Source organism: Epinephelus fuscoguttatus, linkage group LG1 (assembly GCF_011397635.1).
Source record: "Epinephelus fuscoguttatus linkage group LG1, E.fuscoguttatus.final_Chr_v1".
Lineage (NCBI taxonomy): Eukaryota > Metazoa > Chordata > Actinopteri > Perciformes > Serranidae > Epinephelus > Epinephelus fuscoguttatus.
In genome coordinates this window covers 5,828,052-5,855,785 of record NC_064752.1, presented here as the reverse complement: position 1 = coordinate 5,855,785, position 27,734 = coordinate 5,828,052, and the positions used below count along the sequence as shown (strand labels likewise).

The 27,734-nt window shown below is 40.8% G+C and overlaps 1 protein-coding gene across 2 annotated transcripts; it reads left to right on the top strand.

Annotated features, from left to right (window-relative positions):
- Positions 1 to 26,436, top strand: asip1 (agouti signaling protein 1). 2 transcript variants are annotated; one of them, XM_049590553.1, is made up of 4 exons: positions 1 to 322; positions 19,075 to 19,246; positions 23,593 to 23,642; positions 25,890 to 26,436. In XM_049590553.1, exons 2-4 carry the CDS (start codon positions 19,081 to 19,083, stop codon positions 26,049 to 26,051), a joined length of 378 nt encoding a protein of 125 aa, XP_049446510.1. In that variant the 5' UTR covers positions 1 to 322; positions 19,075 to 19,080; the 3' UTR covers positions 26,052 to 26,436. The 2 variants fall into 2 exon arrangements, with proteins under 2 accessions (XP_049446510.1, XP_049446503.1); XM_049590546.1 differs by having other exon boundaries at positions 3 to 322; positions 25,887 to 26,436.
- Positions 26,437 to 27,734: the final 1,298 nt, after the last annotated feature.

Below are 27,734 nucleotides of genomic sequence, written 5' to 3'. Positions count from 1 at the left end.
GTACAAACCTCCCAGTATGTCTTCATCATCAACAGCAGGGCAAGGTAGTGCTAGAAAAAGAAGCGGAGGAGAGGGGGATAAAAGGGGAACCTTGTAGAGAGTGAGAGAGAACCAGAGACAAGGGAAGTCGTGACAGTGAGAGAGAAGAAGATAAACAAGGCAAAAAACAGCAACAGAGAGTCAGAGGTGAAGTCAGAGGACAGGATAGGAGAGTTGTGACTTGTGGACCAAAGAGGCAGAGAAATAAAGACGTGTAGCGAGAAAGAAAAAGGGGACAAAAGGAGAGCGACACACGAGACAGAAACTGAGCCGGGAACCACAGGTAAGGTGAACAGAAATTTTGATCTTATCTAGTTGCAGCTCCATGGAATCGTTTGAGCGATAAAAACGCACGGCGAGGAGAGTTCACCACAGAGACATCTGAGGCTCAAGCACTTGTAGAACATATGAGGAATCGTTAATGTTCCTTTCACCTTAATTTTGGATGTCAGAGAAAAAAACAGCTGAATTCAGAGTAAATCATCCTCTGTGAGCTTGTTAGAAGAAATTCCTCAACAGTTCTCCTCTGTGTGCCAGCTGCTCTGAAAACATTTCCTGTGATGTGGCCTGTGAAGTGCATCGCACATTACGCAATCCCAATAAAAATGAACAAATCCCAAATGAACATATCCACTAAAGAGCTGTAAAGTGGAATTTTTGTTGCATGTTTCCAATGTTTGGATCGCTTCCGTGATGGGACTTGGAATGTTTTCACGCTCGGCAGGAACAGGGTTGATCAGGTTGTAAATTATGGCGGAGAACTATAAGTGCTTACACCAACTTCTGTGGTAAATCCCAGTGGTACTAAAGTTGTTCCTTCACATCTTTATATGTATATGTTCACTACTACATGTGCGGAAAATGTGAGCATTTTCTTCCTGATTCAGTTTGAAGCAAAGCAGCGACGCTGTCAGGGCTCCATCTATCGACCTCACGATTCTCAGTCGGTTATCATCAATCCTAAGTCATCAGTGTGTCTCCAGCCTCGTCAGAAACAAATAGATTAAACGGGAAAGATAAGGGGTCACAATCATTTCATCATCAGAAGTCAGCTGAAATGCTTCAGCTGTGTTTGAGCACAACAGCTGGTTTTTATTCTCTTATCTGCAGATTATTGATCAGATGAGAATCTGTCTGATACTGAAGCTGCTGCAGTGAAAAATTCAACACTCAGGATTCATTTTAACACTTAAATGACACCTCTGACATCATCACATGTAACATTAAAAGCACATATTTTAATTTTGTTAACTCACAAATGTGTTATAATTGTTAAGACAGTGATCAAATGTTAAAGAGCTTTTCTGTGAGCTAACCTCTGCAGCCAAAAGTTGCAAAAAGGTCAATAAAACATGACTTATATATATAAGAAAAAAATCACTTGGGATAAATAAAGTTCTATCTTTTATATGATACATATCTAAAAAAAAAAAAACATTTTTCCATAATTGTAGCATTTGTCAAATAATTTAAAGCTGCTTTTCAATATCAGTCAAAATTCTTTTAATGTGGAAAACAATCTCTGCCGTCCTGCTTGTGACATAAAAAAGTGACAGCAAAAAATAGAAATTAAAAATGTCAAATGTGAAAAATAAACGGGCATTAACATAAACGCAGCAGAGCTATCATCTCGTAGACCTTATCGCTGATTCGGCTCTCCGTTAAATGAGAACACACTTTTCAGTTTAGAGAAAACAATGCAGTGTAATCTGAGCAACATATCATTACATAAACATGAAATTTCTGCAACATATTATTTCTGATAACGGCAGTAAAATTAATTAAATGCAAAATAATGATTAAATCTGGACATTTTATGTATAATGCGTAATGTAACAGATGTCATGCACTGGTGTTATAACTATTTAATCTTTGTCTGTAAATCTAAAGCATTAAGGGGCGGCAGTAGCTCAGTCCATAGCGACTTGGGTTGGGAACCGGAGGGTCCCCGTCTGGACTAAATATGGAGCATGGTCTGGTGGCTGGAGAGGTGCCAGTTCACCTCCTGTGCACTGCTGAGGTGCCCTTGAGCAAGACACCGAACCCCCCAACCGCTCGGGGCGCCTGAGCAAGGCAGCCCCACTCTGACATCTCTCCACTTTGTGCATGTATAGGTCCTGTTTGTGCGTGTGTGTGTGTGTTCGGACCTGTGTGTGTGTTAATGACGAAAAGAGTGCAAAAACTGAATTTCCCCTCAGGGGGATTAATAAAGTAAATCAAATTAAAAAATAATTATCTAATCCAATTAATATTAGATTAATTCAGCTGTTAAACATCAGCAGTACAAAAGACAGTCATGTATAATAATGAACAATAACAGCTGTAATTATTAAGCTTTATTATCACTGGGTCACTGAGCAGCGCCTCTAACCGTACGTGACCATATTTCCTGAGGTGAAACTGTGAGACGCGATGGTTATTATCATGAAGAATTCTGGGTAAACATCATTTTAACCAGCAACTTGATGGTTCATTGCTCGTTCCTTTAGAAATTTGATCACTGCTCGACTCGAGGCGCTCGTACTGCTGGAGCATTTATTTAACAAAAAACAAAACAAACAAACAAAAAAAAACTGGCTGCAGAGTCTGGGGACTTATCTGCTATTAAGGATCTCAGATGACCAAAACGTGTTTAAAAATTTCTGGTATTAACTGATGGACTTAACTGATTCATGGAAGAAGTCCAGCTTGAGCTCTGTTTATAATCAATGGATAAATAAATAAATAAATAAATAAAAGCTTCTAGCAAAGACGGTTCAAAGGAACAGAAGAATCGAACTCTGACCTTTCAACAACTACGTCCAGATGTGAAACCTGTGCTTTGTTGTACTCTCTCTGCTGTCGGAAGATAAGATGAGATGAGATGAGATGAGATGATGATGTGAGTCGAGCTTCATGACATTCAATACAACACAGTATCATGCAGGTCACAGTCTCTGCTCACACATATAAACACATGCACAGATACATGTGTTAGGCACAGTGTACGGACACACAAACACAAAGCCCTCATACTTAAGTAACATAGTCATATTTTGTCTCTGCTCTGACTGTGGTCTGTCTTCGGCGTAGTCTTTGTCTGTATTTTACTGTATCCACTGTGTCGTATTATTGTATGGAATAACTCCACGCTCAGTAATCTTACACTTAGTGTTTTGCAAATTAGCCATGCTTAGAAACCTGTATGCATCACATCTACTTTGCATTTTACATATGAAGCAAATAAACAAGTACATAAATAGAAAACAATGTACATGACATGGACACAAAAACTGGGGTGAAATATTGCACACACTCCGTAGTAAATCAACCGAACTATGTGACAATCAAACCATAAAAAGCCTATTCATTTCTTTTTTACCAAAGTCCGTCCTGTAAGACTAACAACACGTTGCATCCACGTAACAGCCTGAGAATAAACGTCCTGTAAGCTGTTATATGTGAGATATCCATTGCTGTCATCTTTTCTCTGCAGTAATTTTCTGTAATACGTTAATGGTTTGGTTCACACAGATTTTACAACAAATTGTTTCCTCGTGTGTCAGTTTGTTGACGTGCGCCGGAGAAACTGAATTCAGCTTAATAATCGCGTTTGGCAGAAAATCGGAGGCGTTTTCCTGCACTGGTTACTGTGAAATCTGCACACGGCAAGTTTCAGAATAATTTTGGAATTATTTATTGAACCCAGCCTCAGCGTGTGTGTGTGTGTGTGTGTGTGTGTGTGTGTGTGGTACTGGAAGTGCATTTTCTACAACTCTGCCTGAATTTAACGCTCTTTAGTGTCACTTTGTCGCACTTTGAATTTGATTATTTTGAGCACAATATTTAAGTGTTAATGTTATTTTCCCTCTCTGAGCTTTTTCCTGCACATGCGTACATGAAAAAAAGCTGATTCGAAACCTGATCACCCGGATATTTGGCTTCAAAATCGACTTTTTTCTGAACAAATGCACTCACAGAAACTGGGTTTTCCTCATTGCAGAAAGTCTGGCAATATTTTATTATACTTGTCATCAAATCCTATGAAATGACCAAAACCAACAGGATTAAGCCTGTTAATAAGTATCGTGTGTATTGAAGTCTGATGTGTCCTCTTTCTCTGTGCTACAGAGCTGCGTCGCCATGCAAAGAAAAAACACATCAGCGAGACACACTGCTGAAACGTTCCGCCATTACCATGAGCACAACTGCACACACTGCGCTCAGACTTTTGAGGGGTATTAGTGTGAGTGTATTGGTGTGTCGTGCTATGTGTACTTTAATATGTGTATAGTGGCATGTCTGTAGTAGTAGAGGTATTGTGCAGCTATAAACTCTGGAACTATGTTAAAGTGCATCGTTCCTATAAAAAAACAACAACTGTAGTTTATGTGACGCAATCTTACATTTCCTGTCCTGCTGCCCCAACACTCACTAGAGCACCAAATGTGGATTTATCCGCCACTGAAAATAGTCCCTATCAAATGCACTATTTCATCCTGTTTTTATTAAACATTGTGAGCTGATTTAAAGATGGAGCCAGTGGGCTTTGTGCTGAGTGCCACAGATAGAGAGTTAACAGATGGACTGACGCATTGTTGGTTTGGATATATTCATGAGGTCAGTGCTGCTACACGGTCAATGCATCAGGAGAACGAATATGACGTCTACGAAATCAAGTTAAAACAAGCAGCAACAATTAACCACTCCAGCTATGCCTTTATCGGTTTTGTTTTTAACTTCTTTTGCCGTTGTGGCTTTTCTTATTTCTTCTCACACTCCACACACACTGTGACAGAACAGCAAATGAGACGTATTGTATCTCCAGGAAACGAACCTGTCGGTGTGGTTTTGTGTCATGATACGAAAGGAAAGAGATATCGTCTGTATCACAGTACTTCTTCAGTTGTTCTGTTTTTAAATCCACCCTGCGGAGTATGCTTACTTTAATATGCTGGATGGCGTTAAAGAAAGAAGTCGTGTTATTATGATCCTTGAGGTCAGATATTATCTTGAGTTCTCGTATATTTAGTTTAAAAACATCTTTAAATTACAACGGGACGTCAGAACATATTTGATGAACTTTTTTTTCCCCCAACGTGGAGAGCTAAAGGGAATTAATAAGGCAATGCCTTTACGCAAAACACTTTACTGATTAGAATAATTTATGTCTACCTGTGGAACCACTCACAGATGAAAGGCGAGCAGAGTGGAGCAGGCCCAGATGTCAGATAGACGTGACTCAGACTTAAAAACTACTCTCGGCCTGATTTATCCTGCCAAAGTCATCCCCGCAAATCTGCCATTAGTCTCTGGTTTTTCCTCTGAAAGCTGCCTCGCTTCTCCAGGACTGTAAAGTGGGACATCTGGAGGATTGTTGTGTGGTGTGTGGAGGTTATTATGAAGTTTGTAGCATGGTTTGATATGATGCAGTGGTGTAACGGCCTGGTATGTTTTTGATACAGCCAAAAAAGTGAGAAATTTTCTTGATTTTAATTTTTATTTTATTTGATTATTTAAATCAATTTATTTATTACGACTAACATCATAAAGTATGATCTTTTGTGACCTTGAACAATGATGAAGCGATACCTAAGTGACCCGTCTTCTAGAGTGTCTTTATTGCAGCATATAAAACAAAAACAGCTCCTTATGAAAAATAAAATGTAGTTATGTAGTTATATAATAAATACAAACTAAAGAAATAATTCTGTTTCTAAAATGCCGGAGAAATTTCCTTGTTTTTTAAATGTTTTAATGTATGAAAACTGACATAATTTAGGCTTTTGTGTTTTTGTACAAAGCCGAAATGGACTTGTTAAAGTTTGGATAAAGCAAAATCAGTGATATATTTCTAAACAAATTAAACATGTTATCTCTCCATTTAATGAATGTGTGTAAGTCCTGTGTGTGCATGTGTGTGTATACAGGCCTGTGTGAACGTAACATATGTAAAACATACAGTGAGAAAAATTGAATTTCCCCGCAGGGATTATTCTAGAAAGTTTTCTTCGTCTTCTGGTTAAGCTCATCTTCAGAGGAGTGGCCATAATTCTACGACTCGTGTAAAACAGGATCACAGCTCCCGTTTAAAATCCAAACTAGTTAAACACTGACAAAAATGCAGTCTCTGAGTAGCCAGCTTTAAGATTTTGAAAACACTACTTTCTCATTTAAGGTAAACAGAAATTATGCTGCAAAGAAAGTTAAACCTTTCCAGGAAATTTTAAGCCTCAAACACTTCTGGTGAATGTGTAAGCACCAATTTAGGGTAGAAATGTCTTTATTTGTGGTGAAAAACACACAATTCAGGTGGCAGGTGACAATTCAAAATATAAGAATATAGTGGAATATAATGTAGCAAGGCTCTCGGGCATACTGTATTGATTTTAAGTATTTATTCTCCAGTAAAGTGAGTTTTCTTATTGAATGCTTTGAGTCAGCACATGTAGGCATGATTTACTCTGCCCGCTGCTTTTGTGTCTTAATTGATTTTACTTAAGCAAGATCTCTGCTCATGTTGAAACGCTCTGCACATTTAAAATCCCCCATCTGTGTTCTCTTGGAGCAAGATTAAAGTTATAATATTTTGATATAAAAAAGGTCTTGATATTATGAGAATAACGTCAGAGTGTTTCAGAATAAAACTTGCCCAGGTCTGCTGTGCATTATGTTGATGCTTTCACAGAACCCAGTTTGGGTTTCTCTCGCTGAGCAGCTGCACTGCTCTTCATCAGAGGTGGAAAACTGAAAGTGACTCAAAACACTTCTGATCAGGTATAAATCCCATCACTGTGTGGCTTGTTGTCCAAAAAACATTAAACATCATCACCTCTGATGTAGTGCAGCTCACAGCTGCTTCAGTGGGAAGCATGCCGGAGGAGTGAGACAGTCCCATATAGAGCAAAGGTTACTCTGAGCCAGGAGGACGCAGACACAGAGACACAGAGGTACCGCTCACAGGAAAGACACCACGCTTTACAAGTCCAAGGCTGCTATCAGGAAATACTAAATCATGCACACAAGAGTCAGAGCAACCTTTTCTTTTTTCTTCTAAGTATGATCTGTTTTTAACAGTCGACCTAAAATATTGTATTTAACAGAGCTGAATCCAACCCTTTGGTTAACTGAGCTGCAGCTGTATTAGAGCAGCTTTTGCCGTGTTTCGTCCTCCCACAGGACTCCTCCCACTGCAGCAACTTCTAGGGCTTAAAAATGAAGCCAACACAGTGCCGGAAACTGCAATTCCTTGAATGGCCACTTGAGGCTGGCTCCAAGAGCAAGTCAATCACATTAGATCTCTATGTTAAAATGCCAAACTTTACAGCTGAAATAAACATGTTTACAGCCTTAGGACGTGGTGACTCTGAGTGACGGCTGTCTGCAAGCTACCACCACAGTCTCTGAGTTAGATCCACCTCTCACTCCTTCACAGCTTCACCCTCTCCTGCAAATATGGTCACTTCTGGCTCTAGAGATCCAAGATGGCAAAACTGGGATTCACGAACCAATTAGTGACATCACTGTGGCTACATCCATTTTTCCGCACAGCCTGTTTCTTCTGTTTCATGGCAGATTGCAACCATTGCATTTTAGGCTGCATACTGCCCCCTACTATACTGGTGCATCCCACCCGAATCCTACGCCTATGAGTGTTTCGAACACGCAGAACACATGGATCAACAACACATTCTTACTCTGACCTCGTCACATATCGACGTTTGGTCATGGACTTTCCACGCCAAGATACGACATGCAAAGATCCCCATGCAAGGGTGCGTTGGTTGTTGATGCTCTGGGGCATTACGTTCTGCATGATGAGTTTAGGCAACAAAAGCACAGTGGAGGGTTTAGGACAAATTAACAGGGTTTGGCTTACTAATCTTACGGGAAGTGAACTCTGGTCTCCTGGGTGAAAGGCGTCCACCACTGCTCTAACCCATTCTACTTGAACTTCCGCTGGCATAACTTTTGTTATCATCACACTGCGTTTCCCTTCTGATGCCGCCGGGCGTTGTTAAACAGTAACGGCAACATGCTGCGTATGATGCTGACATGAAAGAAGAACTTTTTCCGTTGGCGTCTGATGCTGGAAGTCACTGACCCATTGTGAGAATCTGATGACTTCAGAGTGAGACCAGGTTGGGATCAACAGTGGATTATTATTTTGCAGGAGGGTTTGTGTAGTTTCTGTGGAATTTAATTTAATTTTTTTGTATTCGTTTGTGAAACTGCGTTGTTGTTGGAATCCAATGATGTCCTCCGTTTTTCCATGAAGAAGCGAGATAAAAACATTTTCAAATTTCTGTAAGACCACAATGTTTGAAACTATAATTCTTTTTAAGAATTACTGTGCTCATCATGCTCTCCGTCTGTGTTCCCTGGAGCCACACACACACACACACACACACACACACACACACACACACACACAATGTTTAACCAGCTGGACTGGACACAGACATGTGGCGCAGAGGGAAGTGAATAAGCGAATAATTTAGTTCTGCAGAGTGAGATCTGCCAAAGATGTGACCGCAAAACAAACGTCATTTAGAAAACACTCTCATGAGTTATTATTGTTGTCTTCTTATTTTGCAAAAGACAACATAAAACAACTTGTTTAATGTGACTTCCATAATAACAATTTTTAAAAAATTATTGTAGTAGTATTCCTGAATAGAGACATGACACATAATGACAGAGTATGTTGCATTTGCATCGTTACTGCAACAATAAATGTTTGTCTTTGATTCATGTAAAATTCTTTGATGGGGGATTCGCACTAAATAAAAACATTGATTCATGTTTTATTTACTTGTACAGAGGAGTTGGAAATACCGTAGACTTCCTCTCAAACCAGGGGCCAACAACTTGTTAGAGAGATTTCATTGAGAAAATCAAAGTGAAACTGGGAACATGTGCCTTCCTCCATCCCATAAATACTCTCCTGGGTTTTTTTCTGCAAAGGCCAAAAAATCGACTCTATCATAAAAGTATGAGCGCTAGATTAGATTGTTGTAAACAACCTCAGCATATTGGCTCGATTTCGTTCAAAAACAAAGGAAGGAGGCAACGAGCAATGAACGAGGAAACGAACCCAAAAATTTCCAATAAAAGAGTTAAAAACAAGACAATTCGTTTTTTGTTTGTTTGTTTGTTTGTATTTAAGGGAAAGACAGGCAGTTAAAAACAAACAAGGAAATGAAAAAGTGCTTAAAATTTATAATAAATAAATCTAACAATTTTAAAATGTTTTAATTCTAATTATAAATAAAGTTTTTCCCTAGTTTTATTTTTCTTAAATATAATTTTCTTTATGAATTTTTTTGCAATTTCTGGAACATTTCTTACCAAGTTGCTCATTGCCTTTTTTTGTCATGTTTGTGAAAGAATTTGCACAAATTTGCTCGTGGTTCAAAGGTTTAAATATTTGCGAAGGATGTCTAAAAGCAGCACAAGAAAAGTGATGCCGCTCCAGGTTTCAGAGGGTGAGTGTACACTTTCTCTTAATTGAATTTACAGTACATTTCAATACAGTGTTGTTGGTCACAGTATATTTTGAGACAAGAAGTTCATAAAAAAACAAAAAACAAAAAGGCAACTAATAAATTATTTGTTTTTTGCATCAGTTTTTAACAGTTTTAAATTAAATGCATATTAAATGTTAATTATTTATCTATAACTTATATAATATTTGTCTTTTAAAACTAAAGTTAGTGATTGTGTTGTGTCCCAGTCGAGTTCTGTTTCTGATTTCTAATACGTTTGTTTTCAGTCATGTTAAATGGCTTTTGTTTTTATATTAATAAACAAAAGCTGATTTGGCTCTGTTTCCCCAACATCTTCTTCTTTTAGGTCATTATTTAAAAAGATAAAAAGAAAGAAAAGAAATGGAAGTAACACAAGCCTGTGTGTGAAAGTGGAAACAGCAGCTTCTGCAGCAGAGCAGATCAGTTTGAAAAGGAACTCTGTGTGTTTATTTCCACCTGTGTGTGTGTGTGTGTGTGTGTGTGTGTGTTCAAACAAAGTACAGAGGAGGATCCTTGGATTAATTTCTGCCTAATGCAAGTCAGATGTTTGTCTTAGTGTGGTCAGAAAAACCCAGTCCGGCCATCTTTGATGTAAGAACCTGTTTGTCTGATCAACTACAGTTGAACTTTTTTTTTGACCTATCAGATCTCCATCTTACACAGTCTTCATATCGACATATTATTTAAATAACTCATGTTTCTGCCTTCTGTTGTTGAGCATGTTTACATGTTTATATGGGTTCCCATTATTAGTCACAATATTAAAAAGATTGCATCAGTGCAAAAACTCCTGTTTGATTGTGAGAGCCAATTGCTCAGGGGCACATTTGTTGAAACTGGTACCATCTGTTCTGCTGTCAAGGTCTGTGTTCACCTACTTTCTTCACTTTAATCTAATAATGATGTGCCTAATTTAATCAAAGTATGCACCCGTTAAGCGCAGCCGAACTGCCTTTTCCCCGCTTTCCAATTGGCAGCATGTAATCATGGGTAATGATTACCATTTTGCAAATAATCAGATGATTTACAATCATTTGGAAGCGCTGGTGCGTGCGTACTCTCTGTGCTATTTTAAACTTCTAATAAACTGACCCGATTGTCGGAGGGCAAAGGAAAGAGAAATCTGATTCTCCACTTCTCCAGAGACCACATACTGTCGTTCATGTGCTGTACTGTAAACTCCAACTGGCTCACTCAACTAAAAGTCCTGAGTGCAAGCTGCTTCCAAAATAGGTTTGGTACAATACAGTAACAGAAACGTTTTGAGTACATCAGACACAAAATAAGTGTGTCACACGACCTATGTCTGACATTTAATTCTATTTTATATCCTCCTGAGACTTGAAGTTTTCTTTGGTGTGCATTTTTAATTTCTCTGTGCTATTTGGGATCAGTAGGACCTGGTAAGTATAAAAAAACGAAATATTCTCAATGATAATTAAGTCCCAATGTCCTCACACAAGACGATAATAAAGTCTCAATGTCTTCAAATGAGTACTTCCTGAGTAACAGCATCTTAGCTTGTTACTGTTGCTAAAATTGGTCAAACTACAAACATTATTAATCATAAATAAACAAGTTTCAACCCAAAAATGTGATCAGGTTTTGTCCACTTTTGTGTCGGGATCGGCTGCAGACTGACTTGGCAGAGATGGCCACCATCTTGTTTTTACATGGATTAGTGTATTGTGCTCTTACTGCCACTAGATGGCACAAAAAGTGTCCACAAACGAGGACAACAGGTCTAAGTCAAGTAGAATAAAGTATAAGGACAAGTAAACCCATGTGATGTCCTCATATGATGGCAGAGGGTCTTGAGAATATGAACATAAAAACACAATTTCAAAATTTCACTGAATTGAATTAAAACGTCCTTCATGTGTGTTCATGTGCTTTCGCTGGTCTCGCAGCTTCAATTAAATGTTCCTTTTGTAAGTCACTGCCTCGCTACAATATGACAAATTTCATGATGTAAAAGTGAACTTCCCCTGTTTGAAAGACCAGCAGCCGCCACTGATTTACACCTGTATTGAAATGCGATAAAAAGTTTTCCAATGAACAGGACAACAGGAGAGATCAGACTGTCATAAATCTGGCAGGTCTGTTGAGATATATAATTTTAGTTTCTTTTAACCTTGTGTAACATTTGCTGATTTTTTTAGCACATGTCCACATGGTTCACATCATCTTTGTGCTCTTTAAATTATTAATAAAGTATTATGTCAAAGTTGGGATTAAGGAGAAACATCTGACACTGATAAATGAAGCTGAAACAAGACTTTCTTTGTATAAGATGTACACGGCCAGCACCAACATTTAGTTAGCAAGTTGCGCCCATCTGTGGACCCATAGGCGTCTAAGTCTTTAAATTACGTGTAGTGAGGCAGGTTGCTGTTTGAGGCAACAGAAAGTGATTGAAACATTGACCAACAATCAGATCAGTGTAGCACTAGATGATGCAATTCTTTATTTGTTGCACGTACTTGAGACTATGAGTGGGAGTGACAGAGTCATCTGAGGGTTTGAAAGTGGGAGCCATTAGGTTAAGATTAGATTTATAGGAAAGAAAAAAAGAGCACAGGGAAGGTAGAGCCGAGGATAGATGTCTGTTTGGATTGAACTTTCTCTACACTCTGCCTCCCCCAGCTCCATCACTTTTATGAGGGAAGAGAGGGAAGAAGAGAGACGAAACTAAAAGGAGAAAACTTGAGGTGCAATTTAACTTCTGTAAGTGTAGATTGGTCAGTCCATTGCTGCTGCACATACTTGAGATTATCAGTGATGGTGAGGGTTTCTGAGTGGGGGCCACGTTGGCAGGTGGGGGATAAAAGCTTCACTGGGGTCATAGGTTGGGCACCTTTCTTCTCTGGCGTTTTGATAATAGGCCTACAACACCTCCAGAGGACTCATCTGTAACATTTGGCAGCGCAGGTCCACCACCCCTCTGCTTTTACTCCCTCTATCCCTGCTGTTGTTGGTGTTATTTTGGGGCCCAAGTGGTGCCTCTCCTCTTAATCCAGATTTACCATCATCTTAAGGGGCCTGGTAGTTGACTTGCCTCTGCAGCCAAGTTCAACTCAGCAAACTTTCGCTTTCCAGCCATGTTGCTCAGCGTCGGCTTCCAGCTCGACATTCTTAAGGCTCTTGCGTTCGTAGGCCGCCTCCACGGCATCCTCCCAGATGGATGATGCTGTGAAAGAAACCTGGTCTAAAGTCAATAGCTCCATATTTTTCCACTATTAAAAGGGCACATCTGTGGCGTACAGTAGTAAGGATGGGCCCCAGTGCACACTGTGATGACGGGCCCCAGTGCCAGACTTTGCTTGAAATAGCTTCTGTATATTTTATAGTATCGTCACATGATCAAATGCAGACTTGACGATGGACAGCATCAACATACATATTATCAGTTATCACCACAAATCTGTAGAATAGCAGATAAAATAAGGAATTAATCGTAAATTGATTTTTAAAAATAGCTTATTTATAGTTTATATAGTTTATGTACAATGAACATATAATGTTGTTATAGATTGCCACTGACTTTTTAACAAAACAAAACAATAAAGGAACATTAACAGAGGGTTTGCCTTCTTGCGGGTAAAGATAGCACTTAACAGCATTTTTTAATGTGTGTTGAATCACTTGCAAGGGCCTGTTCTCTACTCCATAGAGAGCAGTTAAGAGAGACGCTGTGCACATTTATGCACAGGGAGCAGAGTAACTCCATTGATTAGTTCAAAAGCTAAACATTTTTATTCTGTTTCCCCTGTAAAGTTAATATCTACTGTTTAGTTTTGCACTTTTAATGTGCCATGGTATTTGCTGCAGAGACATAACTGCTCTTATTACACAGGAAATTGCAGAAAACACGCTTGCTTCTTCAATTTGCTGAATCCCCCATGTAAACACGACAGGTGCAGGCACACCTGGCTTTTAAAGGGAATGGGAGATGACATTCTGACTGATTGTACTCATGTTACGCCCAAAACACACCTATGATTAATTTAGAGACTAACCACAACCACTTTGCCCCTAGCGCCTTAGTTTGCACCCAGACTATGTGCCATTTAATGAGCTAAAGTGGAATTTGACATGACCTAAATGCACTTGTACCACGCACATTAGAGCTCCAGATGGTTTAAATAGGGCCCATTATTTCCACATGTAGTTAGGATCTACTTCATTCTGAAATGTGGTCATTAAAAGGCAGTTAAAATCTAAACTCTTACCTCCAAATCCCCTTGTAATGATTGAATGTTTGTGTCGAGGAAATGCTGTAATGACAGTGTTTGCTTGTCCCTGCACTGTTTCACAGTCTGCATTGTGTATGTGGACAGCAAAGCAACTTGACTGTACACTATATATTTTGCCCACACATCTGCACATGTTTTTGTTGCTTGTAAACTTCCCCACCGAGTTTTCTGTCGTTGTTTCACCTCTTTAAATCATTCCGCTTTGAAAGGGATCAGTGCATTAAAGTGTGGTTTCCAAAACCTCATGAAAAACAGCCACTCTGATCCTCCGTTGACGCTTCAAAGTCGAAACAGACGCTGGGCAGGAGATGTATCAAGGTGGTTTGAGGTGCTATTTAACATATACAATGTGTTTGGAATTCTTGCTGGATGCTTCCACTGCTTTCAAAGGGACTGCTTAATGCTTAGGGAGCTCTTCGTCCGAAATGTATCTTTTGAGTATCAAACACTTGAACCCCCCGTGGGCTTTAGAGGTGTCTGTAAAGAGTTTTGTTGTTTCCTGTTTCACTGACTGTGTTCGTCGTGGATAAAAGATGAATAAACATGTCAAGTCCCTTCAGGGGATAAATACATGGTCCACAAATGTTCCTTATTTTTGCCTTTTAAAATATAAAAGAAAATAATTTAACACTGTTTCCATAATATCTCAGAAATAAACGCATTGGTAAAACTGAACAAATGAAACAGGCAAAGCATATTCAGTCCATGCAATCTTTCTTTATTTAGCACCTAAAAACAGTGGTGCTGCTGATACAATTGCTGCCCCCCCACCCTTATTTTTAAGCCAGGTAGTGGTAGTGGTATCCTGTGAAACTACACAACAGAAGGCATCCATTAACACCAGCAGTTTCAGTGCAGCTTGTCGGCAAAGGGGCTAAATAACACTCCAAATTTCGCCAAATTTTGGTCAGGGAACGACCGGCATTTTCAAAGGGGTCCCTTAAACTCTCACCTCAAAGTATCTGATTTAAAATGTGTTCTGTGGGTACCCACTAGTCTCCCCTAAGCTTGAGAAGGCTTGTTTGTAATCCTTAAAATTAAAGTCATATATTTGTCTTTTTAAAGATAAGGACAGCAAGCCTATTTGAAGAACAGTGAATCGCCAAACCTGTATAGATAACGTAACACATTAAAACTAGAGGAGGGAATCACCAGAGGCCCCACGATATGATAATATCACAGGTTCAGGTTCAGGTTACTTTATTGATACCCAAGGGTAAGCTAGTTTTGCAGTCGAGAGTCAAAACATCCATCACAGTTTGAACAATCAAAACAAAACATAGAACACAGAATACAAGAAAGAAATTTAAAACGACAGAAAGTGCTGCAATCCATGAAATAAAAGCAAATAATTAAAAAACGCCAAGAGCAAAATTCCCTACAAGACATAGGTTAAAGGAATGAAAACAGTTCAATAGAATAAAAATAAAACAATGAGATAAAATCAATCAATGAATAAAAAATAAGATACATGCTCCAAAGTGACTGACTTGTGCAAGATCCTACAGCTTGTTTACCGGTGTCATTGCAGCTGGAACAAAGCTGTTTTTGTATCGTTTAGTTCTACAACTTGGGACTAAAAACCTCCGTCCAGAGGGAAGAAGCTGGAACTCGCTGTCCAGAGGATGCAAACTGTCATTTAAAATGGTCGTGGCTATCTGCTGTAACTGTTTGGTATAGAGGGAAGAGGGGTTCAGCTGGGACTCGCCAATGAGCTTACTAGACCATTTCACAATTTGATTTAAAGAGTTCTTATTCTTAACAGAGAGGCCTCCGAACCATGACACCAAGGAAAAGGATAAAATGGATTCAATAAAAGCACGATAAAATAGGGTCATGATGGTTTAGTCTACATAAAAATTGGACAGTTTCCTCAGACAGTGCAAACGCTGCAGCCTCACAGTTTTCAGTCATCACGACACTTTGGTCACAATACAATATTATTGCAATTTTATACATCACGCTATGCAGTATTGCATTAACAGATATTGTGATATTTTGCAATTTATGACCTTTTTTCAACTGTAACTTGCGTCCCCAAAGGAAAAAGAAATTGTCAACATCTGTTTTGTCTAATTAGATAAAGTTTTAAATACAACGTTTGTCACTTCAGTCATTTTTATTGCAGCAAATTGTATCCACTGGACTACAAAGCGATAAGATAAGATAAGATAAGATAAGATAAGATAAGATACACCTTTATTGATCCCACAATTGAGAAATTCCAGTGTAATAATAGTGTTCCAATAGATTTTTAAATTCTAGTAGGTCAGCAAAAGTTTCATTTGTACTTGCAGTATTAATCATTTATATCATTAAAACAAAAGAAACTTGGCGTCCATGTATCAGTACTGCGCAAAATATCATGATACTGTGCTGTATTGATTTTCCCCCACCCCTAATTTAAACAGGATTGCTGTGGAAGTTAAATTGTGACTGTACTGGTATTAGTCTGTGCAGATCAAATAATTAGTAATAATAGTTCTGAAATAAGAAACCAAAATATATCAGTATGGAGTTCCTGAACTCTTAATATTGACATCAACTAACTCAACATGGTGGAACTGAGGTTTGAGTTTGCCACCCCAAGATGTTTCAGAGGCCTCATGATGTGTGGTCTGTCTATGATAATGGAAAGGTGCCCTGTTTGGTGCCATTGTTGTTGTTGTTGTTGTTGTTGTTGTTGTTGTTGTCTGTATTATTTTAGTTGTCTATTTATCTGACAATTGCTGTGTGGGACATGATGTATACTTCAGTATTACATCTACACTCTGGTAATTAAATGAAAGCATTGTGTTACTTTGTGCAGTACTGACCCTCTGTGGCCAGTTCAGTTTTCAGTTGGAGTTCTATTGCTGGAAAACATTTCTGAATGTAGCTTTTTAAATCCAAAACCTCCAATTTTCAAATGACGTAACTCAGAGGTTTATGGCTTTGATCAGCAACAAATGCAAAGCCCCATTCATAAAGTGTGCTCATGTTGCAGACTGCACTTTAAACGGCATTGATATATTGTAAAACAAGAAAAAGTTTGTAAGTACCTCAGTTTTTAGGTCAATGTGCACTCTGCTTCTCAATTTAAAATGACAGATGTCCTTGAAAAATTGTAGTTTCTGCACATTTTATCTTGTACTTCCTCCAACATACCTGTCGTACGTTGGAGGAAGTACAAGATGAAGCGAGAATAAAAAAAAGCCCCACGTTCATCAAATTAACGACATGCTAGTTGAATGAAGTGCTTGAAAGTGCAGGGGTTTTCTCATTTTTATTCTCAACACTGAATGTAAAACGTGACCACAGTGTTATCCGCAGCAGGAACTGACCTGTATTGTGTCAAATTTGCAAAAAAGCATCAGGGACTGGTTATTGTTTAAATAAAACACCACCTGGAATTTATCGAGCGGATTTTACAGATGACAACACATACTGGAACAATTCAAGAATCAGCAGACAGTTGCTATAAATCTGCTTCATAAACTCCAGGCAAATAAATAACTGATGTAATGGTCTGGATGTAATGCTGAGGAGCGGTGAGCAGAGAGACATGCAGGTGACTCAGAGTCCTGAAGAAGTCATCCTTTCTGCAAACTATGGATACGTTATATTTGTACATATCATACCAATGTTTCTAAAGTGACGTAGTATACGAGTTGACTTTGTCATCTGTAGGTGGAGGTGATGGTAGAAGGTGTGACACCGAGATCATACGCATGCCAAGCTGCAGACCACTGTTTGAGACCAACAAACAGCAAAGATGGTTGTGTTTTAGTGGCTGTTTACAGCAGCTTTTTAGCCACCAAACGTGGGTGCTTTGTTAGTGTCCCGTTGCTGTTTTCCAGTGGGGACACAGCAACAAAAAGCGGTTGTTTTTTACTGAGACATGGCAATGTTTCCTGCTGGGAAAACACCATGAAAAGTAGGTATTTTAACCCAAAACATGATCTTTTCCTAACCATAAACAAGTGGGTTTTGTGCCTAAACGTAACCACACGTAAACCACAGTGACATTGAAACACAAAGTTTTTTTTCAGATTTACAATGAAAGAGTGAAGAGAAAAAATATATATAAAGGTCAAATTAATTACTAAAGGATTTACAATTTAAAAAAAAAAAAAAAAACACAGTTAAAAAAAGCCAAAATGTAGATAAGAGGTCCAAAGATAAAAATGTTATTTAAAATGATTTAAAGTTGAGTTTTGAATTGAGGTTGCAGGCATTACAGGGTGGAGCAGGCAGTGTAGAGAGGAAGTCGGGGCTGTCTAACATCTGGGAGGTTATTCCAGGTTTGTGCTGCGTGATAACAAAATGCTGCTTCACCATGTTTTGTTCTGACTCTTGGGATGGTCAGTGGGCTGGACTGAGATGCCCTCAGGGTCCTAGAAGCTTCATATGTCACAAGCATGTCAAAGATATATTTGGGCAGTGAGCCACAGAGTGATTTATACACAGGCAGCAACATTTTTAAATTAATTCTCTGAGTGACAGGTAGCTATGGATTTTAGAATTAGAATCTGCCTCTGGTAATGTTTTGTAAATGGTACTAGGCAAATGACATTACTGATTTGATGTGGCCATGGGAAATTAAATCCGAGCCCAGGATAACACCAAGGCTTCTTGCGTGACTATTAGTTATAAGCGAGAGGGATTCAAGGTGAGAGCTGACACTATGTCTTTCTTTCCGTGGCTCGAAGACAATTATGTCAGTCCTATCTCTGTTGAGTTTTGATGCATCTAATCACTGATTTGCTCAACACAGTGACACAGACATTCTATGGGTCCATATTCACCTGGTGAAAGTAATACGTATATATGCGTGTCATCTGCATATTTATGTTAGGCTACTTTATTATTTTGTATGATTTGGCAGAGTAACGCACAAATATAATGTATCCATGGTTTCCAGAAATGTACAATGCCTTTTTTTCTGGCAGTTGGACAGTGATATCCCATTCATGGACACATGATGCTACAGACAAACAATATGATGTATCAAGACATAGTGAGCAGGCTAATGAAAAGTATTGTATATTTCAGTCTGGACCAAAGTGACTGATCAGCTGTTCTTTTGCCTGTGGGTAGAAAAGATTTTCCACCAGTGATCAAACCTGATGCAAAGTTGATGATTGGAACTCACTTGCTGATTTAAGAAATGTTAATATACCTCAAGTTAAATTAAAAAAACAGACCTTCCCGTACTTTATGTTTTTGAATTCAGTTTCTTGCTTGCTCAAACTGATTCTAAATATCCACTGTTGTAATTTTCGTTCCAGATAAAGATGCATGCCTTCCTGCTGCTTGGCTGCCTTTTACTTGCTGCGACAGAGTACCTCCTCACCTCAGCCCACATGATCCCTGATGAGAGACTCGCCACCAATAAGGTCCTTGTATCCAATGCTCTGTCTCAAAGCCTCGACACAGGCCCACCTCCTGTTGTTATTGTAGGTGAGTTTGCAATTTTAAACTGTAGTGTTTCACTTTATCACTAAGGTCACAGTCCAGATTGAATAGTAATATGTAAGTGTTTCCAATTTTTATGATTTATGTCATGTGCATATCAAACTGGTAATACTGATGTTTCCTGATGAGACACAAATGCTCGAGGCTGCAAGCCAGACCAGCTGATAGCCGCAGAATTTAATAAGTGGTAGCTTTTTTTCTTTAAAGGCTGGGGATACTGATACCAAACCACAAAGTTCTCCAAATAATGCCACTGTTTAGCTTCTGTAGTTCAGGGGTTCCCAAACTTTTTCAGCTCAACACCTAAAAGAGAAATTTAGTGTCTCCCTGTCCTCCCAAACTTACAAAATACACCATGAATTTCCATAACATCTAGATTTGTACACAACTGATAAAAACCATGAATTTAAAATGTATATGAATTGTAAATATGTGTGAAAAATTCCCTCTGAATAGATGACAGACAGGATATTGTCATAAAAATTACCCCTCTCGCTTGTCACCACATTAACATTAGTCAAACTTGCAGACATTTGTCTGGCACACACAAACTTCACTCATACAAACATATGTCACATGGCACTGATTCTTACACTGTCAAAACAATGTTGAAAATAGTCATTGTTAGGAACAAACCTGCAATTCAGGGACAGAATGTTGCTGTATTTAGATCTGTGCATATTAGTTTCTATTATCCGTACTCGTACTCGTCGTCTTCCGCTTATCTGGGTCTGGGTCGCGGGGGCAGCAGCCTCAGCAAAGAAGCCCAGACAGTCCTCTCCCCAGCCACGTCCGTCAGCTCTTCCGAAGGAACCCCGAGGCGTTCCCAGGCCAGCCGGGTGATGTAGTCCCTCCAGCGTGTTCTGGGGCGGCCCCGAGGTCTCCTCCCGGTTGGTCATGCCTGAAACACCTCCCAAGGGAGGCGTCCGGAAGGCATCCTTGCCAGATGCCCGAACCACCTCAACTGGCTCCTCTCGATGTGGAGGAGCAGCGGTTCTACTCTGAGTCCCTCCCGGATGTCCGAGCTCCTCACCCTATCCCTAAGGCTGAGCCCAGCCACCCTGCGGAGGAAACTCATTTCGGCCGCTTGTACTTGTGATCTCATTCTTTCAGTCACTACCCAGAGCTCATGACCATAGGTGAGGGTTGGAACGTAGATTGACCGGTAAATTGACAGCTTCGGTTACAGAAGTTGGCTCTTGGGACATGGAATGTCACCTCTCTGGTGGGGAAGGAGCCAGAGCTTGTAGAAGAGGTTGAGCGCTACTGGCTAGATATAGTCGGCCTCACCTCGACACATAGTTCCGGCTCTGGAACCCTAGTCCTTGAGAGGGGTTGGACTCTCTCCTTCGCTGGAGTTGCTCCGGGTGAGAGGCAGAGGGCCGGGGTGGGCTTTCTGATAGCCCCCAGACTCTCTGCCTGCACGTTGGGGTTTACCCCGGTAGACGAAAGGGTTGCTTCCCTGCGCCTTTGGGTCGGGGAACGGGTCCTGACTGTTGTCTGTGCTTATGCACCGATCAACAGTTCAGAGTACCTGCCCTTTTTGGAGTCCCTGGGACGGGTGCTGGACAGTGCCCCGACCAGGGACTCCATTGTTCTGCTGGGGGACTTCAACGCTCACGTGGGCAATGACAGCGGGACCTGGAGGGGCGTGATTGGGAGGAACGGCCTGCCCGATCTGAACCCGAGTGGCGTTCAGTTACTGGACTTCTGTGCGGTTCGCAGTTTGGCCATAACTAACACCATGTTCAAACATAAGGATGTCCATCGGTGCACATGGCACCAGGACAGCCTAGGTCGCAGGTCAATGATCGACTTTGTAGTCGTATCATTTGACCTGCGGCCATATGTTCTGGACACTCGGGTGAAGAGAGGAGCAGAGCTGTCAACTGATCACCACCTGGTGGTGAGTTGGATCAGATGGTGGGGGAAGATGCCGCGCAGACCTGGCAGGCCCAAACGAACAGTTAGGGTCTGCTGGGAACGCCTGGCGAAAGAACCTGTCCGGATGATCTTCAACTCCCACCTCCGGGAGAGCTTTGACCACGTCCCGAGGGCAGAGAGGGACATTGAGTCCGAATGGGCCTTGTTCTGCTCTGCCATTGTTGAGGCGGCTGTTGCGAGCTGTGGCCGCAAAGCCGCTGGGGCCAGTCGTGGCGGTAATCCCCGAACCCGCTGGTGGTCACCAGAGGTGAGGGGAGCCGTCAGGCTGAAGAAGGAGGCCTACAGGGCATGGTTGGTCAGCGGCGGGCAAGCGGAGGCGCAGCTCGGCGGCAGGTCGTGGAGGCCAAAAGACTTCGGGCGTGGGAGGAGTTCTGGCAAACCGCGGGGGCAACTTGCTCACACTGTTTACAGTGGGGCTACTGACGTCAACTGGGGACATTGTCGGGCGGTGGAAGGAATACTTTGAGGAGCTCCTCAATCCCACCAACACATATTCCAGTGAGGAAGCAGAGATGGGGGTCTCGGGGGCGAGTCATCCAATTTCTGGGGCAGAAGTTGCTGAAGTAGTGAAACAACTCCGAGGCGGCGGAGCCCTGGGGGTGGATGAGATTCGTCCTGGATATCTCAAGGCTCTGGATGTTGTAGGGCTGTCCTGGTTGACACGCCTCTGCAACATTGCGTGGACATCGGGGGCAGTGCCTCTGGAGTGGCAGACCAGGGTGGTGGTCCCCATCTTCAAGAAAGGGGACCAGAGGGTGTGTTCCAACTACAGGGGGATCACACTCCTCAGCCTACCCGGTAAGGTCTACTCCAGGCTGCTGGAGAAGAGGGTCCGGTCGATAGTTGAACCTCAGATTGAGGCGGAGCAATGTGGTTTTCGTCCCGGACGCGTAACCGTGGACCAGCTCTTTACCCTCGCCAGGGTGCTGGAGGGGGCATGGGAGTTTGCCCAACCAGTCCACATGTGTTTTGTGGATTTGGAGAAGGCGTACGACCGTGTCCCCAGGGGCATCCTGTGGGGGGTGCTCCGGGAGTATGGGGTTGGTGGCCCCTTGCTAAGGGCCATCCAGTCCCTGTACCGAAGGAGCATGAGTCTGGTTCGTGTGACTGGCAGTAAGTCGGACCTGTTCCCGGTGAGGGTTGGACGCCGCCAGGGCTGCCCTTTGTCACCGGTTCTGTTCATAACTTTTATGGACAGAATTTCTAGGCGCAGCCGAGTGGTGGAGGGTGTCAGGTTCGGTGACGGGAGGATCTCGTCCCTGCTTTTTGCGGATGACGTGGTCCTCCTAGCTCCATTGAACAGTGACCTCCAGCTCTTGCTGGGGCGGTTCGCAGCAGAGTGTGAAGCGGCTGGGATGAGAATCAGCACCTCCAAGTCTGAGGCCATGGTCCTCAGCCGGAAAAGGGTGGATTGCCCACTCCAGGTCAGGGGGGAGGTCCTTCTTCAGGTGGAGGAGTTTAAGTATCTCGGGGTCTTGTTCACAAGTAAGGGTAGGATGGAGCGGGAGATTGACAGGCAGATTGGGGCGGCATCAGCAGTAATGCAGGCGCTTAACCGGTCCGTTGTGGTGAAGACTGTCCTGTGAGAACCACACATCTCTTATGTTGTGTTCACACTGGGCACGAATAAACAATTGGTAAATTACATGTAAAGTCAATGTAAAACCTGATTAGACCTGAATTCTTAAGGGGCGGTGCGATGCATGCAACACGAATGATACAAAATACAGGAATTAAACAGTGTGAATGAAGCAAGTAACATGATTTTGCATTATACACTTATTCGCCTTCAGTTTATCACAAACATCTGATCCAAGGGGGTTTCTAAACAGTTAATTTAGCTTGACAGGTAGGATAATTTTCTCAACACTAAGGTAACACTTTAACACTTCATCTTTCACTTTATCACAAGCATTTAACATCAACATCTGGAAATACATAGTTTCAGCCCCTGCATACAGCGCCTGAACTGAACAGACCAGCATAGTGCCAAAGAACGCTCTTCTTCTATCTCTTCTTCTATCTCTTCTTCTAGGAGAATTAATTAACATATGCTGCCATTGTAATTCATTTTACTCTGACCAGTGGCAACCACCATAACTTCTGGGAACACTGTTCTAGTTAGGTCACTAGCTATCTTGCATTTTTCGGCACAATGTAAACTGTGGCGGGTTAACTGAACCTCCACCACAAATTAATTAATATAAAGTCAAACTTAAACAACTGTGTTTGTGAGATTGGATGCTGTGCAACTGATGCACTCTGAAACAGGCTTTTGGGATGTCAAACAGAATCTCTCCCATTTCTCATCCTGTATGCAGATGATACATGTTTTTTCTCTTGTAAAAGTTATTAAAGCATCTTTATTTTTGAATGTTTTCTTTCAGAGTTGCCGAAATCGTCGAGGAAGAACAAGAAAACAAAGAAACAAAAAAAGGTATTTCCAAAAAAGAAATGTTTTTGACTGTTTATGATGACAGTTTATTCAGAAATCATGTCGTAGCTATTGCAACATGCGTTATTAGATGATACACAGTACAAGTAAATCGAATAAATTTAACTCAAAAGATACGATTACTAGCTCCCTCTAAACTTTCAGCTGCGTCACATGGTCCCGATCACGGCTGTGTTTCATTAGTCATTCAACACGCCCTCGTTGACTTACTTTCAGGGAAATCCCTGCTGTCATCCTAACTGTCATTCCATCTGTCTGAAAAACTGAACTGGACTTGGTGAGATTGATCCTTGGAGGGCTGATAGAGCCAATCAGCAACCATAGTCACTCCAGAGGTGTATACCACCCACAGTGCAATTTCTGTTAGGCATGTGGTGGAAGAAAATACATCCATGGTTAGGCTGCAGTAATGTTTGTAAAACTATGGTTGCCTAAGGGTATAAGATTTAGGGGTATTTAGTGGTATCTTGCGGTGATGATTGCAGATTGCAACGAGCTAAAGTTCATTGTTAAAGAGGTTTTTACTGGGAGCTGAATCACCCACAGAGGTCTCTTCCTCTCCAAATCAAAAGAACTGGGTAAAAACACGGAATAAACCAGATTCACATTAAATAAAATCGGGTTTTCTTTGACACTCTTGTCTCAGAGGGCCTGCTGACTATGGTGGCCAGCGCAAAAACATGAATGGTCCTATCTAGGTTCAGGGTTTGGCTTGTCAGTTCTGGTTTCACAGAAGAGGACTTTAGGAACCACAAGTGACCCAGCACTCTCAGAGCAGTGTTCTGGTGGGATAATAAAATACTATGAGCTCACTAAGATATGACAGAGCCTGGCCATTTAAGTGTGGAGAAGGATTTTAAATTCAGTTTTATTACGTAGATATTATATTCCATTTCTACCAATATGTCCCCCCAGACCCCACACTCTGGTGGCTAGCAAATTAACCGAAAAATGTGCCCTGTATAGGACTGTCCACGGGTTCCATAATGGCCTTATGCCAACTGCCCAATTGTCAGTTGGGTGGTTCTACCCAAGAAGGCCCCACATGGGTTATGGTAGAGCCATCTGAATACTAAGTGGGTATGGACCCAGAATGGACAGCTTATGAGTAATCAGTAATGATGCTCATTACCCATGCCCTTGGAGCCGAGCTGCGCCAATCACATCAGTGTATCTGATATAGGCGGGCCAGAGGCGAGCTAAACAGATGACGACAGCGCTGCGACGACGAAGTCCGGAATCAGTCAATAAACATTGCAAGATGGCTACGGATGAACACCAGTTGTTTGAAACGGCTTTGGCCGCTACAATGAACGAGTTAGACTTGGCTTTTTCTCTAAAAGAGGAACAGAAGACGGCGCTCGAGTCTTTCCTTTGCAAGGACGTTTTTGCTGTTTTGCCAACCGCATATGGCAAGAGTCTAATCTACCAGTTAGCTCCGCTGGTAGCTAAGCTCTGGATACGTTACCCTGTGTATTGTTCTGATTGGTCGTAGTGTTATCCAATTGCACGCAGTGATATTTTCAAATGAATGCTTGGTGCCGCCCCTCGAGTTGGGCCATTTGCATTACTCATGGCCAGACCCTAAATCTTTCTAGATTTGGGTCTGGATTTCCAGGCTAGTAAAATCACACATGTGATACATTTTAGCTTTCTATTAAAAATACTTTGCGAGCTAGCTTTCCTGATATCTATAGGTGGTGTGTTCCATAGCTTTGGGGCGTAATTGATAAAGGCTGCACCCCTGATCTTCTTCCAGCTGTTGCTGGGAACCTCCAACAAACCAGTAGCAGATGGTTGCAGTGTTCTTGAAGGCAAATAGTTAAAAAGGGAGTTAGCAATGTAGCTCAGCCCAGCCCATGTAGGGCTTTGTATACAAGGTACAGGACCTTAAAATGATAATGTATTGCAAGTATCTGCAGAAGACGCCTTTACCTGATTGAAATGAGTCTGCAGGTATTTCTGATGATTTGTAAAAGGGAGTGCGGCTCTAAGCCTACAGCTGGCGGTTGAGTCATAGTAGTTGAACGAGCTGAACAAGGGCAGATGCCGTCCATTTTTATCCCCCTCCCACTTGCCCTCTGCTCTCCAAGTGGCCTCCGTGCAACATAAACTGTTGTGTAACCTAATCTGCTTTGTCTTCTTTTTGCCAGTTGTTCCAAGAGTTCAATCTCCTGAATTGTTACTGCCTCTCTCTCTCTGTCTGTCTGTCGCTCTCTGTTTCAGAAGAAATTAAGTGTGAAGAAGCGTCCTCCTCCTCCTGCTAACTGCATTCCCTTGTGGGGAAGCTGTAAATCTCCAAACAATGTGTGCTGTGACTTTTGTGCTTTCTGCCAGTGTCGGCTCTTCAGAACTGTCTGTTTCTGTCGAATGGGCAACCCTCGATGCTGAACAGCCACCCGCAGTCCGGCCCAGCCCCAAGCTAAAACAACAAAACATGTTAGAGCCAACCACTTGAAGTGAACAGTAAGAGGTCACTCAATTCTAGTCCTTTGTTTGTAACGTTGCCCAAAATTCTCTGCATGAAAGCACTTTATTACAGAGGACTGCGCCACAGAGAACTTCCCTAATATTGTACATGGTTTACTGCTTATAAAACTGATATTACAATCACAAATGTTTATTTTACTTTGAGCTTTCAATACACATAAATTTGATATGTTTGCTCAAATTATTTTATTCATTGCTTTATGACACAGAAATATATTAAAAGTGCAGAAGCAAATATTTTATGAAGCTTTGTAAGAATAAACTTCATGTGAATTTTTTTATGAAACAGTGTGTTTGGTGTTTTATTTCATGTCGGGACCAAAGTGATGTGAATTCAGGTATATTTAAAAATAAAAGGAAAAGACCGAAACCATCCATGTGTTAGTCTGTCTTGAAAAACTTTCTGAATTCCTTAAACTTGTCTGTGGGACTCAGGTCTAAACCCATTGGTTCCTGAATGAGTCATCTTTAAAATAAAAAGCGCACCCACTGCAACAGTGAGGCACATTAAAGTTTCTTAAATAAACTTTTTGGACAACGATGGAGCTCTATTGCACAGAGGAATAAGATATAGGAAAAAGGAATAAGACTGTTTTTGACATACTATACTGTACTATGACTTTTTTGGACATTTTTAATAACAAAAAACATACTTTTTAAAAAGTTTTTAATGCAGTATTATGTGACATATTTATGACACACTATATTATGAAATTCTAAAATAAAATTCTATACAATGATTTATTTTATTGACATACTATTATGATATTTTTTGACTTTTTTTATGACTATGTCACTATATTATGACATTTTATGACAAACTATACAATGACTTTCTTGTATGATATTTTATGGCATTTGAAAATTTTTATGGAATTTTTTGACATACTATACTGCACACTATTCTAGACATTTTGATGACATCCCATAGTATGACGTTTTCTGACATTTTATTAAGGTACTATGGCTTTTGATATTGCTTTGAAATACTAGGCCTATACTTTGACTTTTCATGACTTTTGTGTTATATACTATACTATTTACTCTTTAAAACAAACCATACTTAGACCCTTTTTTATGACATTTTCATGACATACTATATTTTGAATAAGAAACTACACTTTTTTGACATATGTTTGATTGCAACTTATGACATCCCTTATAATGACTGTTTACATTTTCATTTTGACATTTTTATTGTGTACTATACTATGACTTTTTTTGACATAACATACTACACTGTGACTAATTCATGACTTTTTTCATGGCATACTATAATATAACTTTCATGACAATCTATGAGTTTTGACATTTTTATGATGGGACTTTTTTGACATACAATTTTTGTGTAATAGCCTAAGTGGTATTCGGACCCATAGCAACACACAGGAAACCAGAAACAGTTGATAATGACATTTACTGTTACATCTCAGTAGGAACAGGATAGGACAGGTAAACAGCACACAATTCAATAAAACACCCCGGCAGAGTCTCTCCACAAATTTTTTGGCAGCCTGACTCATTTGGCTGGCTGAACAGGGCCAAGAGGCAGGCTAGTGAGTGGTGGCATTAGCCCTACAACAA

What these genes read in the sequence shown, in the direction of transcription:
- asip1 (XM_049590546.1), top strand. Translation starts at nt 19,081, where the DNA reads ATGCATGCCTTCCTGCTGCTTGGCTGCCTTTTACTTGCTGCGACAGAG. An exon ending in ACCTCCTGTTGTTATTGTAG is followed by an intron (nt 19,247 to 23,592) that starts GTGAGTTTGCAA and finishes GTTTTCTTTCAG; the next exon opens with AGTTGCCGAAATCGTCGAGG. An exon ending in AAACAAAGAAACAAAAAAAG is followed by an intron (nt 23,643 to 25,886) that starts GTATTTCCAAAA and finishes TCTCTGTTTCAG; the next exon opens with AAGAAATTAAGTGTGAAGAA.